This window comes from Eptesicus fuscus, chromosome 3, assembly GCF_027574615.1.
Source record: "Eptesicus fuscus isolate TK198812 chromosome 3, DD_ASM_mEF_20220401, whole genome shotgun sequence".
NCBI classification, from domain to species: Eukaryota; Metazoa; Chordata; class Mammalia; order Chiroptera; family Vespertilionidae; genus Eptesicus; species Eptesicus fuscus.
The window spans coordinates 88,291,180-88,307,706 of NC_072475.1; the positions used below are offsets into that span (position 1 = coordinate 88,291,180).

A 16,527-nucleotide genomic window follows, 5' to 3' on the forward strand; every position below is an offset into this window, starting at 1 on the left:
TTGGAATTGGGATAATGCTGGCCTCATAAAAAGAGCTTGAAAGTGTTCCTTCCTCTTGGGTTTTTTGGAATAGTTTGAGGAGTACAGGTGTTAGTTCTTCTTTGAATGTTTGGTAAAACTACCCTATGAAGCCAGCTGGACCCGAGCTTTTGTTTGCTGTGAATTTTTTTATTACTGCTTTTATTTTATCAGTTGTTGGCCTGTTCAGGTTTTCTGATTCTTCCTGATTCAGTTTTAAGAGATTGTATTTTTCTAGGAATTTGTCTATTTTATCCAAATTGTCCAGCTTGTTGGCATATAGTTGTTTATACTATCATTTACAATCCTTTGTATTTCTGTGGTGTCAATGGTTACTTGTCCACTTTCATTTCTGATTTTATTTATTTGGGTACTCTCTCTTTGTTCCTAGATAAGTCTAGCTAACAGTTCATTAAACTTATTTATCCTTTCAAAGAACCAGCTTTTGGATTCATTTTTGGGGGTTTTTTTGGTATGGTTTTTTTAGTCTCTATGTCATTTACTTTTGCTCTTGTTCTCATTCTAATTCTTTAAGTTGCAGGGTTAAATAGTTTATTATTAATTTTTCTTGTTTTTTGAGGTAGGCTGTAGTGCTACGAACTTCAACCTCAGGACTACTTTGCTGTGTTCCAGAGATTTGGGGTTGTTGTGTGTTCATTTTCATTTGTTTCCAGGAAGTTATTTGTTTCTTGATCTCATTGGTAAACCATGCATTGTTTAATGACATATTATTTAGCATCTATGTGTTTGAATGATTTGGGGTATTTTTACTGTAGTTAGTTTCTAATTTCATTCTACTGTGATTTGAGATGTATGAATTCAATCTTCTTGAACTTGCAGAGACGTGTTTTGTGTCCTAACATGTGGTCCATCTTTGTGAATGCCCCATGTGCACTTGAGAAGAATGTATATCCTGCAGCTTTGGGGTGAAATATTCTTTTTTTTTGTAATATATTTTATTGATTTTTTACAGAGAGGAAGAGAGAGGGATAGAGAGTTAGAAACATCGATGAGAGAGAAACATCGATCAGCTGCCTCTTGCACACCCCCTACTGGGGATGTGCCTGCAACCAAGGTACATGCCCTTGACCGGAATCGAACCCGGGACCCTTGAGTCCACAGGCCGTCGTTCTATCCACTGAGCCAAACCGGTTTTGGCTGAAATGTTCTTTTAATGTCAATTAAATCCACCTGATCCAGTTGTCTTCTACAGTCACTGTTTCCTTGTCAATTTTTTGTCCGAAAGATCTTTCCAGTGAAGTCAGCAGGGTGTTAATGTCCACTCCTACGATGGTGTTGTTGTCGATGTCTCCCTTAAAGTCCTCTAGAAGTTTCTTTATATAGTTAGGTGTTTCTATATTGGATGCATATATGTTTACCAGGGTAAATGCATATATGTTTATCCTCTCATTGGGTCAATCCCTTTAGTATTCTGTAGTGACCTTTGTTGTCTCTTGTGATGGTCTTCATTTTAAAGTCTATTTGTCAGATATGAGTATTGCTACTCCAGCTTTTCTTTCTTTTCCATTTGCATGGAAATTTTTTTCCCAATCCTTTCACTCTCATCCTGTGTGAATCTTTTGTTCTGAAGTGGGTCTCTTGTAAACAGCATACAGTTGGATCATGTTTTTGTATGCATCCAGCTACCCTATGTCTATTGATTGAGCATTTAATCCATTTACATATAAGGTTATATTGATAATATTTATTCATTGTCATTTTAATTCTGTATGCCTAGGTTTCTCTCTCCATTTCTTTTCATTACAACAATCCCTTTAGCTTTTCTTATAATGCTGGCTTGGTGGTGATGAACTCCTTTACCCTTTTGTTGTCTGGGAAGCTCTTTATTTGACCGTCTATTTGAATGATAGCTTTGCTGGATATAGTAATCTTGGTTTTAGATCCTTGCTTTCCATTACTTTGAGTACTTCATGTCATTTCCTTCTGGCCTGTAGAATTTCTGATGAGAAATCAGATGACAGCCTTGTGGGAGAGCTCCTTTGTAGGTAACACTTTGCTTTTCTCATGCTGCCTTTAAGATTCTCTCTTTGTCTTTAATTTTTGGCATTTTAATTATGATGTTCTGGGCATGGCCCTATTTGGGATCTTCTTACTTATGATTCTCTGTGCCTCCTAAACTTGTGTGACTTCTTCCTTCACCAGGTTAGGGAAGTTTTCTGCGATTATTTCTTCCAAGATGTTCTCTAACCCTTGCTCACTTTCTGCCTCTTTTGGCACACCTACAATGCAACTATTATTGTTTCATGTTCTCCCACAACTCCCTTAAGCTGTCCTCTTGTTTTTTAATTGTTTTTTTTCTTTTTTGTTCCCTGATTTTTTTCTACCCTGTCTTCCAATTCACTGATCTGATCCTCAGCTTCCCCTAATATGCTGTGTAATCCTTCCAATGTGTTCTTTACTTGTGCTATGTCATTCTTTATTTCCATTTTCATAGTTACTATATCATTTCTCATGCTGTTGAGCATCTTTACCACCATTATTCTGAAGTCTATATCAGATAAATTCCTTATCTCCATTTCATTATCTCTTTTTCTGGAGAATTCTCTTGTTCTTTCATTTGGGTGTTGTTGTTTTTTTTTGTTTTTTGTTTTTTGTTTTTGGCTCCTCATTTTGGCTGAATGTTTGGGTTTGTAACTGTGTTAGGTAGATCTGCTATGCCTGTCAACCTCTATTGCAGGACAGTGTCAAATGCTGTTTCTGACTAATTAGATCAGATAAAGACTCAAAGCCTCCAGAGACCACCTCTGCCTGCAGGCTGATTGGATTCTGTCTTGAGTAGCTCTCAGGCAACAGTCCAATGGTGTGAAGAGTTTTTCAATATGGTGGGTCAACTGCTTCTGCCTGGAGGCTAACTGTTACTCTCAGTCTCTTTTTTTTGTTTGTTTTTTTAAATATATTTATTGATTTTTTACAGAGAGGAAGAGAGAGGGATAGAGAGTTAGAAACATCTTTTTTTTTAATATATTTTATTGATTTTTTACAGAGAGGAAGGGAGAGGGATAGAGAGCTAGAAACATCGATAGAGAGCTAGAAACATCGATCAGCTGCCTCCTGCACACCCCCTACTGGGGATGTGCCCGCAACCAAGGCACATGCCCTTGACCGGAATCGAACCTGGGACCTTTCAGTCCGCAGGCTGATGCTCTATCCACTGAGCCAAACCGGTTTCGGCATACTCTCAGTCTCTTAATGGGCTTCAAAAATTCCACACCCACTGTGGAGCAAGGTGTTTTCCAATAGGGTGGTTCAGCTGTCTTCCCCCACAAGACAAAGCCACCTGTATAGCTAAAGCCTGTGAGAGAAAGATGACCTCCGCAGCATGAAGGATGAGTCAACATAGGGCAGCCAGGAGTCTGCCTTCTGATCTCTAATCCTAGAGCCCCCAATCTTGGCTTCTGCTCACACAGCTCCAGTCCACTCTTCCTTCCCTCTGCTGGAGCACAAGGTGAGTGGCACTGAATTTTGTGCATTGGCCCTTTATTAGGTAAGTGGGTGCCCGCGTTTCCAGCCATCTTTCCCTGGCAGAAAGCAACCATTCTGCTTTTCACAGCCAGATATTATGTGGGCACTTTTCTCAGTTCTGGTGCTCTCTGCTGGGGGCCCAGTTTGTGGACAGAGTTCTCATTGGCAACTCTCCACAGATGAGTATCTCTCTGGCACTTTCAGCAGCTGAGTGTAGGAGCCAGTCCAGCCCTTTCATGCCTCCACACTTCCTACCAGTCTATGCAGTCCCCACTTTTCCATTCTTGGTTATTAGGGTTCTCTCTTACTAGTCTTCAGTTGATTATTCAGGATTTTTTTTGTATTTTAGTTGTAATTCCAGTTTGGTCCTGGGAGTGTGTCTGTGTAGCATCCACTTACTCCGTCACCATTTCTTGTCTGTTCTTTCTCAATATTACCTTATCTATCCAGGATCTTTTGTAGTCCCATATAAATTTTAGAAATTGTTCTGATTCTGTCAAAATGCCATTATTTTTTATAGTGATGGCACTGAATCTGTAGTTTGTTTTGGGTAGCATTCTAATAATACTAATTCATCAAATTTATGAACAAGTTTTTGTTTTTTGTTTATTTGAATCTTTAATTTCTTTCATCATTGTCATAGTTTTCAGTGTATAGATCTTTCATTTACTTGGTGAAATTTATTCCTAGATATTTTATTATTTTTGATGAAATAGTGAATAGGATTGTTTTCTTAATTCCTCTGACAGATAGTAGTAGTTGAAATGCCAAAGATTTTTATACATTGATTTTGTATCCTGCAAGTTTACTGAATTATTTTATTAGTTCTAACAGTTTTCATATAATATCATGTCTTCTGCAAAGAAAGAAAATTTCACTTCCACCAGAGAATATAGTAACATACATTTAACATATAACAATATTACAAATATTAGGTTAATCCTTTAGCTCACATATAAACTTTTAATACAAGTTATATATAAATTAATAACACATTACATATATCATAAACAAGAACTCTACAAATAGATGTGAATTATAATGAAATCTATTAATATCCTGACATCATGTCCAGGCACTTTGAACATTGTTCGCCATCCCTGGGAGGCTCTTATGCTCTTTCATCTAATTTATTGTTATTCCTTCAGAGTTCAACTCAGGTTTTAGCTCACCCAGCAAATTTTCCCTGACTTCCCAGACTAAGTCAAGTCCCCTGTTACACTTTCTCATCATACCATGTAATTCTTTCATGGTTACAATTACATAACAATGTGTCTTTTCACTATCTTTTAGTTCTGTAAAATTTCTGATAACAAGGACTTAACTATCTTATTTTCTATTTTATTCCTAAAACCAAGCTCAGAGATTTACAGAATGAATGAATGATTATGAAATAACTGTTAGAAGAATTTTCTGGTTTATTATCTACAATAATAAAAGAGAAACATGCAAATTGACCATCACTTCGTTACGCCCACCAGCCAATCAGGAGTGAGTATGCAAATTAACCCAACAAATATGGCGGCGGCCCCGCCCTGCCAGCCGCTCCAGGCCTCTGGGCAGCATGCATGCAGGCACGGAGTGGCTGGGTGGAGTGGGACACCTGCTATGAGGGGCAGGGCCGGGGGCGGAGGGTGGAGGGCGGAGGGAGCTACAGGGGCTCCACTCCGCCTGGAGCAAATACTGAAGGCAGCGGCCAGAGGGAAGGCCTGGGTCCTGGGTGCAGGAGGAAAACCGGTGCCGGCAGCCAGGGGAAGGAAGGCCTATTTCATGAATCTCTTCGTGCAATGGGCCTCTAGTTTATTTAAATAAAATAGAATTGCAGACTTACTCTTTTAAGATCATCATGTTGCTATTTACTAATTTTTCTTCTGGTATTTAAAATATAATTAACTTTTCTGTTAAGGTAAGTTAAAATAATGCAGAAACTTCTATATATAAGAGGTTAATATGCAAAGTGTACCCTTGGAGTCCAACCAGGAGTTCGATCGCTTGCTATGACGTGCACTGACCACCAGGGGGCGTTGCGGAATGAAGGAAGGCCCTGGTCAGCAGCAGGAAGACCCCGATTGGCCCTGATCTCTGTCCAGACCCTACCCATGCACGAATTTCGTGCACCAGGCCTCTACTTTCTTTATAAGAAACACTAGTAGCCCATTTGCAGGAAGAATCCTGCAAGCGGCCGCATGTGCTGCCACTGCCGCCGCCATTGTGGCCGCCGCGCCTGCACCCGCGCACCGCTGCCGCCCGCCCCACTCAGCCCTGCCCTACTCCGCCCTGCCTGGGCTTTCCCTCTGGCAGCCACCTTGCTTTCCGCTTTTCCTCCCTCTTCCTTCTAAGTTGTCTTCAGTCTTCACTCCTCCCTCCCTCAGCTTATGCAAATTAACCACCATCTTTGTTGGGTAATTTGCATACTCGCCCTGATTGGTTGGTGGGCGTGGCTTTGGCTGGTGGGCGTAGCAAAGGTGCGGTCAATTTGCATATTACTATTTTATTAGATAGGATTATTATTTGACAAACCAATAGGATAATTTACTTTCTTTTGTCTAGCAGTGTCCATCTTAAATAAGATTTGCTTCTGCTTAATACATTATTCCTTTCATGATCAGTAGTAAAAAAGCTAGCAAGAAATGAAATAGAAGTCAACAAATAACTTAAAAATGTTTTGAAAAGTACTTTGATAAGCCTTAAAAGCATTTTCACAGTACAACACTAAAAAATTAACAAATATTATAAAGAAGGAAAGGGGGTGGAGGGAATTCCACACAGGCACTGAAACAAGAATAATACTTCTTGCTTACAAATAACATTTCTATTAATACTTACTTTATTTTCCTCAGAAATCAATAGATAATAATAGAAACTATTTTGGTAGCTTTCCAAAGAAACAGAAATATTCCTTAAAGTCTGCCTAGCTCTCTTTTACACTACCTCACTCACTTATTGAGAGAATTGCTTGGGGCTGCTATTGTGGTATCCTCATTTCCCCTAGCCATGGGTAGGCTTGTCATCTGATAGACAAAAATTTTATCATATTCTCCTCAATACAGTGGGCTCACATAATCTTAGCTGAGGATTAGAGGTGGCAGGAGGGGGTTTCTTCTCCCATCCTACCTAATAAAAAGGTAATATGCAAATTGACTGCACCTACGCTATGCCCAAGCCACACCCACCAGCCCAAGCCATGCCCACCAGCCAATCAGGGCGAGTATGCAAATAAACCCAAACAAGATGGCTACAGCCACAGAGAGCAAGGTTTCCCAGGCAACAGAGGAAGCCAAGCTTTCCGCATGCCCTTGCCAGGCCTAAGCCTCCACTCAAGCTACAAAGTTTCAATTATAGAAGGTAAACAAATTTAAACAGAATGGCGGCAGCCATGGAGCTGGAGAGAGCAGGCCAGGGTTGCCCATGGCAACGGAGAAAGCAAAGCTTTCCACACACCCTGGCTGGGCCCAGGCCTCCTCTTAAGGCTACAAAGTTTCAATTATAGAAGGTGAATTAACCCAAACAGAAATGGCTGCTGGCTGTGGAGCAAGCAGGAGGCTTGGCTCCGCTCCAGGCTACAAAGTTTCAACTGTAGAAGGTAAATAAATTCCAGATACCAGGGCCTCCGCTTGGGTCGCCAGGGGGCGTGGCCAGCCTGCAAAACACCACAGGCTCCTTGCTCAGGCCGCCCCACACCCCAAGGGAACCCCCACCCTGATCTGGGACACCCTTCAGGGCAAACCAGCTGGCTCCCACTCCTGCACCAGGCCTCTATCCTATCTAATAAAAGAGTAATATGCAGATTGACCATCACTCCAACACACAATATGGCTTCCCCCATGTGGTCAAAGATCCTGCCCCCATGTGGACACAAGATGGCCAGCCAGGGGAGGGCAGTTGGGAGGCACCCGGCCTGCAAGGGAGGGCAATTGGAGGCAATCAACCCTGCAGGGGAGGGCAGTTAGGAGTGACCGGGCCGGCAGAGGAGGAAAGTTGGGGGCAAACAGGCTGGCAGGGGAGCAATTAGGCATCAATCAGACTGGCAGCAGAGTGGTTAGGGGGTGATCAGGCTGGCAGGCAGAAGCGGATAGGGGCAATCAGGAAGGCAGGCTGGCGAGCAGTTGGGAGCCAGCAGTCCTGGATTGTGAGAGGGATGTCCGACTGCCAGTGGGATCGGGCCTAAACGGGCAGTCGACATCCCTCAAGGGGTCCCAGATTGGAAAGGGTACAGGCTGGGCTGAGGGACACCCCCCCCTCCGTGCACAAATTTTGTGCACCGGGCCTCTGGTCTATATATATAAAAGTATAAGCAACTGTTCGACCAGTAGCTATGACACACACTGACCACCAGGGAGCAGACTCTCAACGCACAGGCATCAACACATGGAACAGACTGATGAATCTCAGATGGAAGGGGGAGGAGGGAGGGCAGGATAAAATTAACCAAAGATCTTATATGCATACCAGAGGCCCAGTGCATGGATTCATGCACCGGTGGGGTCCGTTGGCCTGGCCTGCGCTCTCTCGCAATCCGGGACTCCTCACGGGATGTTGGACTGCCGGTTTCAGCCCAATCCCCACAGGCCAGGCCGAGGGACCCCACTGGTTCACGAATCTGTGCACGGGGCCTCTAGTGGTTAATAAACTAAGCTTGATCCCAGAATTGTCAACAAGCAAAAGAGAATGAAACCCAAAGGTAAAGATGGAATGAGAGAGAACGGTTCTAGATGATATTTTCTTCTCTAGATTCAGAAAAATCTAGAAACTAGTTCTAGTCCTTGCTTTACCATGGTTTAGTCATCTACTAAATCCCTCTCCCCCACCCCTTTCTTTGCTTAAACTAGCTTAAGATTTGTCAGTTACAGCCCAAAAGTCCCAATACATTTCCTATATTCATTTAGGTTTGATAAACGAAATATAAAAATCATATAGTTTTTTTAACTGCCTTGTTCTTACAAATCTAAGTAATGTTATATCCTAAATGCTCCTTCTCTCCTGCAATTATTTTTCAGTTTTATTGAGGTATAATTGACCAATAGAAATTGTATATATTTAAGGTGTACAACTTGATTTTTTATATACATAAGATGGTGAAAGATCACCACAATTAAGCTGGTTAACATATCCATCACCTCAGAGCTACCCCCCCTACAATTATTTTATATTCTTATTCTGGTTTTTCCATTTTTAATTTTTTTACTTTTAACATGTATACATTTTTTATTAAAACTTAAGACACAAGCATACACATTAGCCTAGGCCTAAACAGGGTCAGGATCATCAATATCACTGTCTTCTCCCTCCATATCTTATCCCCCTGAAGTAACATGGATGGAATTGTATTCTGTGATAATAATTCCTTCTGGACTACTTCCTGAATGATCTGCCTGAGTCTCTTCTTGAGGTCTCACTCTTTTCAGAAATATGTCCACAGTGGTTTATTTGGTTTATTCCTTATTTTTTTCTCATAGATTTGCTTGTAAGCAGATAATGTACAATGAAGATTCCTTTCTATTCATGAAAACCTTTTGGTGTTAGAGTTCAGATTTTCAAACTTTTTAAGAAGCTTGATGAGGTCTTCAAAAGCTTCTGCTAAATCCTGCACTGAGAATTTTCTTCTTGTTCTCCTGCAATTTCCTTTTCTCTTTCCTCTTCTTCATCTATACATTCCTGTTCCAGTTCTAACTATTTCTAATTAGTCAATTCTTCAGGAACCACCTCTAGGAGTTCCTCAATGTCATTCTCATCCACATCCTGGTTAAAGTTGTTTGCCATCTCAACCATAGCCTTGGAGATTTTTGCAACTTCTGCACTAAGATACTAGGCAACAGTAATTTTTTAGCTCTATTATAATATTATGGGACCACCATCATACATGCACTCTGTCACTGACCGAAAAATCATTATGTGGTGCATGACTGTACATAAAAATAAATATATAAAACAGTAAGAGTTTCACAAAATGGTACCTATTCTATGTGAAGTACTCATATTTTCTATTGTGTTTTATAATGTTGATAAATATTTCAAAACCCACCCTTGTGATGTAGAGCAATTTGAGGCACACAAAAAACAAAAAAAGTTGTGACTTTTTCTGCCACGTTTCAATGACCACTCATCTTATCTATTTTCTGCCCCTCAGACAATTGTTGAAATCTTTCACTCACTGATGACTCTCCTCTCTTTTCCTTTCACTATATTTCTCTCTTTGACTTCTTTACTATAATTTTAGTAGGATCTATAAGGGTGAAAACAATAAACACAAGGCCTCAGTCTGATCTTTAATTCAAAGCCCTCTACAAGTATTTTTAAAAACCATGAGTTTCCTAACCTTTTTCTGATGGATTTAAGGTCCCTCTGCTAATTATGATGGCCTTAATTGCTGTATTCTGGGAGTTACCATTACAGCTTCCCAAGGCAATCGAAGGAATTAAAAAGGAAAGGGGAAGAAAAAGAAAAGTGCTGATACCAGTAGTGATGTAAGAATCTAACAATTCCATTTAATTGTAAAACTAAATTTAAAATTGTGGTTAATTGTTCAAAATTAAACATTAATACTTAAATAAAGGAAATTTCTTTTTGAGGGAAAACTTTAGGAAAGATGCCTTCCACAAAGAAAATGATCAAAAACCAATTTTCAAATACATCATGATAAATATTTTTATAAGTAATAAAGAGTACTTACAAGGCAAGGCTACTCAAAACATATTGTACGTGCTCACATTCATCTGGGAATGATGCACTAGCTGATGTAAAACAGGAAAGTGCAGTCTGAAGAACTTGAAGTTGGGGCAAAGGGACTTGCCATCTTCCAGCATAATCTTCAACCACCTGATAGGGAAGCAATCCAAAAAGTATATTATTATATAAAATGTCCAGTTTAAAAATTTGAATAAAACTAGTTATGGAACCACCATAACATTTTAAATTTGAATAAAATTAGTTATGTCTGAATACAAATGATGGGGGGGGGGGGAGTTTATTGTTTATTTTCATTGTGTACATCTAAAAATAAAATTAACTATTTTCTTTAAAAATTTGGAAAAGAAATATATATATATATATATATATAAGCCTAAGTGACCATCGCAACTAAAACAACCGAACGGATGACCTAACAGGCTGCGTGGGGCAACCAGGCCGGCAGGGGGCTTAGTGAGGACCGACCAAACGGCTGAGCAGCGGGCTGCGTGTGGCGACCAGGCCAGCAGGGGGGTTAGTGAGGGATGACCAAATGACTGAACAGTGGGCTGCATGGGGCGACCAGGCCGGCAGGGGGCTTAGTGAGGGCCAACCAAACGACTGAGCAGCGGGCTGCGTGGGGCGATCAGGCCGGCAGGGGGCTTAGTGAGAGATGACCAAATGACTGAGCAGCAGGCTGTGTGGAGCGACCAGGCCGGCAGGGGGGCAGTGAGGGGCAACCAAACTACCGAACAGCAGGCTGCATGGGGCGACCAGGCCGGCAGGGGAGGCAGTTAGGAGTGACCAGACCGGCAGAGTGGGGGGGGCAGTAAGGGGCAACCAGGCCGGCACAGGGGGCAGTGACGGGCGACCAGGCTGGCAGGGGGGGGGGCAGTTGGGGGCAAGCAGGCCGGCGGGGGGGGCGGCAGTGAGGGGCGACCAAATGACCAAACAGCAGGCTGCATGGCGTGACCAGGCTGGCTGGGGGGGGGGGGGCAGTTGGGCCCGACCAGGCCAGCAGGGGGGGGTGGCGTTAGGGGCAACAAGCCTGCAGGGTAGGGCAGTTAGGAGCGAAGAGGTCGGCAGGGGGGGCAGTTGGGGGTGACCAGGCCATCGGGAGGGGGGGGCAGTTATGGGTGATCAGGCAGGCAGGCAGATGAGCAGTTAGGAGCCATTGGTCCCAGATTGTGAGAGGGATGTCTGACTGCCGGATGTCCACAGGGATCAGGCCTAAACTGGAGGTCGGACAGGACATCCCTCGGGGTATCCCGGATTGGAGAAGGTGCTGCTGGCTGAGAGGACCCCCCCATGCATGAATTTTGTGCACCGGGCCTCTAGTATATTATATGAATGACTGTACCATTCAGCTGCCAAATATTCACCAAACTTTGTAGCACATACTCTTCACCTCCTATGTTTAGCTTTTGTCAAAATACCAATTAATATTAAAATAGCTAGACAGCAGAATATAGTATTAAGAGTAAAGTAGCCCGAAGATGGCGGCTGGCAGGACGGAGTGGCGAGAGAGAAAGTGAGTGAGTGAGGGTATAAAAGAAGAGTGTGTGGTTGTGTGTGGGGTGTGTGAGAGTGAGTGAGGGAAAGTTAAATCTCGCAGGAGCAGCAGTGTCTGGCAGAAAGCCTCTCCTTGACAAAGAGAGACTACCACTGCTGTGGGCACTCCCGGGAAGGCGGGACCCTAGCACAGAGGGAGCCCATGCCATCTTGAGCAGAGAACGGCCTTAGGTAGAAACTCATCAACACCACCAACAAGACAGGCCTTGGAAATGCCCCGAGACCCAGCACCCACTCCAACCAATATCCTGCTACCCCAGCTGCAGACTCGCGGAACCTGGGACCTCCACCTCCAAAGACACAGCTTTCCGCAGCTGTGCAACAGAAAAAGCTGGGTCTGCTCACCCCACGACTGCAGATCTCAGGGCACCACAGCAACGCCTTTCAAAGACCAGATCCCCTGAGCCCCAACACCCCAACAGGCGGTACCTGGGGGCCACTCTGAGTCCCTGCTGGGTATGTGTGATTACAATTAAGGGTACAAGACAGCAAAAATGGAGACACTCCCACCCATAGCTGCTGACATCTAGACGCCGCAGTTGTGCCTCTCAAGCTCGCAGGCCTACATCAAGAGAACCCAAATAGCTCAAGTAGGAGCTACACTAGATTAACAAACCTAGGAAAACTGAGATTAATCCAGTAGCACCATCCCCAAAAGAACCTGGGCAGCAAAGCAACAGGATCTACATTTAAAACATTACAGGAAAACATGGCGAGACAAAAAGGAAATCCCCAAAGGAAAGAAAAAGAAGAATCACCAGAAAGGGAGTTAAATGAACTTGAGGCTAGCAGCCTAACAGAGGAAGAATTCAGAGTATTCGTTATAAGTATGTTTAAACGGATGGATGACAAATACACACAACTCAATGAGAACTATAAGGAGCTGAATGAAAATGTCACAGACATGAAAAGAAACCAAGAGGAGATGAAGAATGACATAGCTGCAATAAAGAACACAATGGAAGGCCTAAAGAGTAGAGTAGAAGAGGCTGAGGACCGCATCAGCGAATTAGAAGACAAGGTAGGAAAAAACACACAAACACAGCAGCAACTGGAAAGAAGACTTAAAAAGCAAGAGGAGAGCCTAAGGGAGCTATATGACTACACAAAACAAAACAACATTCGAATAATAGGGATAAAAGAAGGAGAGGAAGAGAAGCAAGGAATAGAAAACCTGTTTGAAGAAATAATGACAGAAAACTTCCCTGATATTGGCAAGAAAAAAACTATCCAAGTCCAAGAAGTACACAGAGTCCCAAACAAATTTAACCCCAAAAGACCGACACCAAGACACATCATAATTAAATTGACGAACACCAACGACAAAGCAAGAATCTTAAAGGCTGCAAGAGAGAGACAGAAAGTAACATATAAGGGATCTCCTATTAGAATATCAACTGTTTTCTCAACAGAAACACACCAGGCCAGAAGGGAATGGTATGAACTATACAAAGTGATGCAAAACAAGGGACTGAATCCAAGAATACTAAACCCAGCAAGGCTATCATTCAAAATTGAAGGTGGAATGAAAAGCTTCACAGATAAAAAAGGGCTAAGAGAGTTCATCACTACCAAGCCAGCAATGCAAGAAATGCTAAAGGGACTGCGGTAAAAAGAAGAAAGAGAAAGGCAAGAAGAAAAACAAACACTAAGAAAAAATATGAAAACAAACAGGTATTTATCAATAATAACATTCAACGTAAATGGACTAAATGCACCAATCAAAAGACATAGGGTAGCTGAATGGACCCATATATTTGCTGTCTACCAGAGACCCACCTTAGAGCAAAGGATTCACACAGACTGAGAGTGAAGGGATGGAAAAATATTTTTCAGGCAAATGGAAATGAGAAAAAAGCTGGGGTTGCGATACTTATATCAGATAAAATAGACCTCAAAGTAAAGGCTTTAATAAGAGATAAGGAAGGCCACTACATAATACTAAAGGGAGCAATCCAGCAAGAAGATATAACTCTGGTAAACGTATATGCACCCAACGCAGGAGCGCCCAAATAAATAAAAAATCTCCTGGAAGATATCAAGGGAGAGATCAACATCAATACAATCATAGTAGGGGACTTTAATACACCACTGACATCAATGGATAAATCCTCTGGACCAAAAATCAGCAAAGAAACAGCAATTCTAAATGACACACTAGATCAGATGGACCTAATTGACATCTTCAGAGTATTTCACCCCAAAGCTATGGAATATACGTTCTTCTCAAGTGCACATGGGACATTCTCAAAAATAGACCACATATTGGGTAACAAGCAAAGTCTCCCCAAATTCAAAAAGATTGAAATCATATCAAGCATTTTCTCAGACCACAATGGCATAATATTAGAAATAAACTACAATAAAAACACTCCAAAAAATTCAAACACTTGGAAACTGAATAGCATGCTACTAAACAATGATTGGGTTATCAATGAGATCAAAGAAGAAATTAAAATCATCCTGGAGACTAATGACAATAAAAACACAACATTGCAAATCCTATGGGACACAATGAAAGCAGTCCTGAGACGGAAGTGTATAGCTCTACAGGCCTACCTCAAAAAACAAGAAAAAAATGGTAATAGATCATCTAACTCAACAACTCAAAGAATTAGAAAGGGAGCAACAAGAAAAGCCCAGAGTGAGCAGAAGAAAGGAAATAATGAAGATCAGCGCAGAAATGAATGACATAGAGACCAAAAAAACAATACACAAGATCAACAAAACCAAGAGCTGGTTCTTTGAAAGGATAAACAAGATTGATGAACCTCTAGCCAGGCTCACCAAGAATCAAAGAGAGAGGACCCAAATAAACAAAATCAGTAATGAAAGAGGTGAAATAACAACAGACCCCACAGAAATACAAAGGATTGTCAAAAAATACTATGAACAACTCTATTCCAACAAACTAGACAACCTGGAGGAAATGGACACATTCCTAGAAAAACACAACCTTCCAAAACTTACTCAGGAAGAGACTAAAAATCTCAATTGGCTGATAACTATGGAAGAAATTGAAGCAGTCATCAAAAAGCTTCCAGCAAACAAAAGCCCGGGGCCAGATGGCTTCACAGGGGAGTTTTACAAAACATTCAAGGAAGAGCTAAAACCTATCCTCCTCAGATTATTCCAGAAAATTCAAGAAGAAGGAACACTCCCAAGCTCCTTCTATGAAGCCAGCATCACCCTAATACCAAAACCAGATAAAGATAACACAATGAAAGAGAATTACAGGCCAATATCCCTCATGAACATAGATGCCAAAATCCTCAACAAAATTCTAGCAAATTGAATCCAGCAGTTCATCAGAAAGATCATACACCACGACCAAGTAGGATTTATCCCTGGGATGCAAGGATGGTACAATATTCGCAAATCAATAAACGTGACACATCACATAAACAAATTAAGAGATAAAAACCATATAGTCATATCAATTGATGCAGAAAAAGCATTTGACAAAATCCAACACCCTTTCTTGATAAAAACTCTCAGCAAGCTGGGAACAGAAGGATCATACCTCAACATAATAAAAGCCATATATGACAAACCCACAGCCAACATCATACTCAATGGGCAAAAACTAAAACCATTTCCCCTAAGAACAGGAACAAGACAGGGATGCCCACTCTCACCACTCCTATTCAACATAGTGTTGGAAATACTAGCCATTGCAATCAGACAAGAAGAAGAAATAAAAGGCATCCAAATTGGAAAAGAAGAAGTAAAACTGTCCTTATTTGCAGATGACATGATACTGTACATAGAAAACCCTAAAGACTCCATCAAAAAATTATTAGACTTAATAAATGAATTCGGCAGAGTAGCACGATACAAAATAAATGCTAAGAAATCTATGGCATTTCTATACACCAATAATAAACTTACAGAAAGAGAGACTAAAAAAGCAATCCCATTTACCATCACACCAAAAAAATTAAGATACCTAGGAATAAACTTAACTAAGGAGGTAAAAGACCTATACGCGGAAAACTATACAACACTGAAAAAAGAGATAGAGGAAGACATAAACAGATGGAAGAACATACCATGTTCATGGATTGGTAGAATCAACATCATCAAAATGTCCATACTACCCAAAGCAATCTATAATTTCAATGCACTTCCCATTAAAATACCAATGGCATACTTCACAGACCTAGAACGAACTTTCCAAAAATTCATCTGGAATAAAAAAAGACCCCGAATAGCTACAGCAATCCTGAGAAAGAAGAACAAAGTAGGAGGGATCTCAATACCAGATTTCAAGCTATATTACAAAGCCACTGTTCTCAAAACTGCCTGGTATTGGCACAAGAACAGACATATAGATCAATGGAATGGAATAGAGAACCCAGAAATCGATCCAAATCACTATGCTCAACTAATATTTGACAAAGGAGGCATGAACATACAGTGGAGTCAAGAGAGTCTTTTCAATAAATGGTGTTGGGAAAATTGGACAGATACATGCAAAAAAAAATGAAACTAGACCACCAACTTACATCATACACAAAAATAAACTCAAAATGGATCAAGGACTTAAACATAAGGCAGGAAACCATAAAAATACTAGAGGAATCTATAGGCAGAAAAATCTCTGACATATGCCAAAAGAACTTCTTCGCTGATACTGATCCTAGGGCAATGGAAGCTAAAGAAAAAATAAACAAGTGGGACTACATCAAAATAAAAAGCTTTTGCACAGCAACGGAAACCATCAATAAAACAACAAGAAAGCCCACTGCATGGGAGAACATATTTGCCAATGATGTCAACGATAAG

The 16,527-nt window shown here is 41.3% G+C and overlaps 1 protein-coding gene across 2 annotated transcripts in view; it reads right to left on the reverse strand.

Annotated features, from left to right (window-relative positions):
* The window catches only part of ZNF654 (zinc finger protein 654), a 115,016-nt gene that overhangs the window by 65,983 nt on the left and 32,506 nt on the right, over positions 1-16,527 (reverse strand). For both annotated transcript variants that reach the window (XM_028131236.2, XM_054714065.1), the window contains exon 2: positions 10,172-10,317. In XM_028131236.2, the coding sequence (XP_027987037.2) occupies positions 10,172-10,317 (146 nt within the window). The remainder of the gene's footprint in view (positions 1-10,171; positions 10,318-16,527) is intronic.